This window comes from Somniosus microcephalus, unplaced genomic scaffold (genome assembly GCF_052327205.1).
Source record: "Somniosus microcephalus isolate GS21.2 unplaced genomic scaffold, FLI_Smic_1.0 unresolved_chr9, whole genome shotgun sequence".
Taxonomy (NCBI): domain Eukaryota; kingdom Metazoa; phylum Chordata; class Chondrichthyes; order Squaliformes; family Somniosidae; genus Somniosus; species Somniosus microcephalus.
The window spans coordinates 14,954,404-14,958,267 of record NW_028225187.1 but is presented as its reverse complement, the minus strand read 5'-3'; the positions used below and the strand labels follow the sequence as shown (position 1 = coordinate 14,958,267).

The window sequence follows — 3,864 nt, the reverse complement described above, 5'->3', positions numbered from 1 at the left end:
GGAGTGAGTTACAGGCTGGAATCTAATCGAGGGGTTCGGGGGGGTTTATATATAGAATAATGGATACCCGGGAGTGAGTTACAGCTGGAATCTAATCGAGGGGTTCGGGGGGGTTTATATATAGAATAACAGATACCCGGGAGTGAGTTACAGGCTGGAATCTAATCGAGGGGTTCGGGGGGTTTTATATATAGAATAACAGATACCCGGGAGTGAGTTACAGGCTGGAATCTAATCGAGGGGTTCGGTGGGGGGTTTATATATAGAATAACAGATACCCGGGAGTGAGTTAACAGGCTGGAATCTAATCGAGGGGTTCGGGGGGGTTTATATGTAGAATAACAGATACCCGGGAGGGAGTTACAGGCTGGAATCTAATCGAGGGGTTCGGGGGGGTTTATATATAGAATAACAGATACCCGGGAGTGAGTTACAGGCTGGAATCTAATCGAGGGGTTCGGGGGGTTTATATATAGAATAACAGATACCCGGGAGGGAGTTACAGGCTGGAATCTAATCGAGGGGCTCAGAGGGTTTATATATAGAATAACTGAATATAAAGGACTGTAAAGAAATGTTGTTCTTGTCCTGCAGAACGAACGTGTGGACTCGTTTGTAGCCTTGTTATCGCGGGAGTATGGAGAGTGCTGGCCACCCCGTTGGGTGAAGGCAGGACGTTGACACACGGCGGCTCCGGGGACCACTCCCGGGCGAAGGTTCTTCACAAGAGAGGCGGTCAGCCGGCGGATTCCTCCACCCCAGGTTCGCTCGCTCCGGACAAAGCCGCGACAATCGTCCGACGGGAAGGCCGGAGACGGCGTCGAGCGTCGCCGCGAGGCGGAGTCGCAGGCCGCGTCTGCCTCGGAGGACGAAGGGGAGTCGCGGGAGACGGAGACGAGGGCCGACTCGTGGGACGGGGCGGAGTCGCGGGAGACGGAGGACGAGGCCGACTCGCAAGACATGAAGGACGAGGTGGACTCGCGGGACGGGGAGGACTCGCGGGACGGGGAGGACGAGGGAGAGCCGCAGGACGTGAAGGAGGAGGCGGAGCCGCGGGACGCACCCCAGGAAGGTTGCTCGCTCCAGCCGCCTGAGCGCGCTTCAATTCCGCAGGGCAGCAAGAAACGGGCCGGCCTCCCCACCCGGCGCCGGCATTGCCCCCGAGACCGGCTCTTCACCTGTTCCCTCTGCGACAAGACCTTCGCCCAGCTGTCATGGTTCCTGGTCCACGAGCGGGCCCACCTCGGGGAGCGGCCCTACAGCTGCCAGACCTGCGACCGCTCCTTCGCCCAGTCCTCCGACCTCCTGAGTCACCAGCGCACCCACACTGGGGAGAAGCCCTTCCGCTGCGACGTGTGCGCCCGCTCCTTCGCCCAGTCCTCCACCCTCCTCAATCACCGCCGCACCCACACCGGGGAGAGGCCCTTCCGCTGCGAGCTGTGTGCCCGCTCCTTCGCGCAGTCCTCCACCCTCCTGACCCACCAGCGCACGCACAGCGGGGAGCGGCCCTTCCAGTGCCCGAGCTGCGAGCGTTCCTTCGCCCAGTCCTCCGTGCTCCTCAACCACCAGCGTACGCACACTGACGAGAAACACTCCGAGCAGCAGCCCGCGGCCGGGGAGGATGTCCCCGCCGGTGGCGCCGAGCCACAGCGGGCGCCGGCCGAGGAGGTTCGGCCCCAGCCACCGCAGCAGCCGCCACCGGCCGCTGGACCGCCCTTCCGCTGCCAGGCCTGCGGCGAGGAGTTCGGCTCCTCCTCCGAGCTGGTGACCCACCGCAGCTCGCACGCGGCCGAGGGCCCCTTCCGCTGCGACGTCTGCCAGCGGGGCTTCGCCGAGCCGGCCCAGCTGGCCGCCCACCGCCGCTCCCATGCCGGCGAGCGGCCCTACCAGTGCGACGTCTGCCACAAGCGCTTCGCCTACGAGTCGTCGCTGGGCCTGCACCAGCGGGCGCACGCGGGCGAGATGCCCTACCGCGGCGGCAAATCCCGCGGCGGCAAGACCCGCGGCGCCGCCGCTGCCGCCAAGCCGGCCGCCCCCCGCCCCGAGCCACTCCAGTGCCCCGTCTGCCTCAAGAGCTTCAGCAGCCCTTCTCTCCTCTCGCGGCACCAGCGCACCCACGCCGGGGAGAAGGCTTTCCGCTGCGAGGAGGTCAGCCTGGTCAACCACCGGCGCCCCCAGGCCGGGCACAAGCCCTTCCAGTGCCAGACCTGCGGCCGGGCCTTCAGCCAGTCGTCGGACGTCCTGAAGCACCAGCGCACGCACAGCGGGGAGAGGCCTTTCCGCTGCGAGCTGTGCGAGCGCTCCTTCACCCAGCTCTCCACCCTGCTCAACCACCAGCGCATTCACCTGGGCCAGAAGCCCCACCGCTGCGAGGCCTGCGGCCGCTCCTTCACCCAGCTCTCCACCCTGCTCAACCACCAGCGCACCCACACTGGCGAGAAACCTTTCCAGTGCCCGACCTGCCACAAGGCCTTCGCCCAGTCCTCCAGCCTGCTGAACCACCGCCGGGTCCACACCGGCGAGCGGCCCTTCCAGTGCGGGCTGTGCTCCAAGTCCTTCGCCACCTCCTCCTCCCTCTCCGTGCACCAGCGATCGCACGTGTGAGCGGGGGGGGGGGTGTGGTGGGCCTTCGTCCGGCCTGGGGGGACTCCCTCAGCACAAGGCCTGGCGCCGGCTTCGACCACACCACCTTCTCCCCTCCTGCGACACGCCTCTGACCCTCCGCAGCCTCGCCCGTCGCCGCGGCACTGAGTTGCGGCGGTGTGTTTGACCGCAGAGGGGGAGAGTTGCACGCTATGCCGCCTGACTGACGACGGCGTCCAGGACCCGTAGATATCCAAGGCCCAGCGACGAGGCCGTTCAGCCCAACTGCTCCGGGCCGGTGTTTATGCTCCACACGAGCTCCCCTCTTCCCGTCCTGCTCCCCTCGTGTGCGCATCAGCTCTCCGCCTCAGCCACTCGCGCGCGGCGGCGAGTCTCGCGCCTCTGCGCAAAGATACGCCTTTTTCATTGGGTCAATTGGCGGCTCCGACTCGCACAGCAGGAGCGGCCTCCTGGAACCAGACCCCAGCGAGGAGTCACGTCTGTGTGGGGGGGGGGAAGATCAGGGTGAAGCGGGGGCCCCGCGAGGTGCTGAGGCAGTAGGTCACCCCGCCAGTGTCCGGGAGACGGCGTCACTTCCGGGCAGCAAGTCTGGCGATTGCAGGACAGGGTACGTTGAGATGCCCTGCTTGGGTAGTGGGTTTTTATTACTGTTTTTTGTCTTTTTCTCTCCCCTGCCTTGTTAAAAGAAACTAAAACCGATTGTAAATAAAAAAAAAAAAATTAAAAAAAGTGGAAAATAAAACGAAAACTGTTTCACAAACATGACTTCTAGAATAATATAGTGCAGAAGGAGGCCATTCGGTCCATCGAGTCTGTGCCGGTTCTTTCGAAGAGCAATCCAGTTAGTCCCACTCCCCCGCGCGCTCTCCCGTATCCCTGCAATCTGTGTCCTCTGGTTACCGACCCGCCTGACACTGGAAACAGTTTCTCCTTATTTACTCTATCAAATCTCCCCTTAACCTTCTCTGCTCTAAGGAGAACAATCCCAGCTTCTCCAGTCTCTCCACATCACTGAAGTCCCTCATCCCTGGTCCCATTCTGGTCAATCTCACCTTAACCTTCTCTGCTCTAAGGAGAACAACCCCAGCTTCTCCAGTCTCTCCACATCACTGAAGTCCCTTATCCCTGGTCCCATTCTGGTCAATCTCCCCCTTAACCTTCTCTGCTCTAAGGAGAACAACCCCAGCTTCTCCAGTCTCTCCACATCACTGAAGTCCCTTATCCCTGGTACCATTCTGGTCAATCTCCCCCTTAACCTTC

General features: G+C 62.3%; 1 protein-coding gene across 1 annotated transcript; it reads left to right on the top strand.

Moving 5' to 3' along the window:
* The first annotated feature begins 687 nt into the window (after nt 1-687).
* LOC147084805 (uncharacterized) lies at nt 688-3,364 on the top strand. The gene has a single exon (XM_085979518.1). It carries the CDS (start codon nt 961-963, stop codon nt 2,602-2,604), a length of 1,644 nt encoding a protein of 547 aa, XP_085835644.1. The 5' UTR covers nt 688-960; the 3' UTR covers nt 2,605-3,364.
* Nucleotides 3,365-3,864: the final 500 nt, after the last annotated feature.

Coding starts and splice junctions, on each gene's coding strand:
- LOC147084805 (XM_085979518.1), top strand. CDS start 961: ATGAAGGACGAGGTGGACTCGCGGGACGGGGAGGACTCGCGGGACGGG.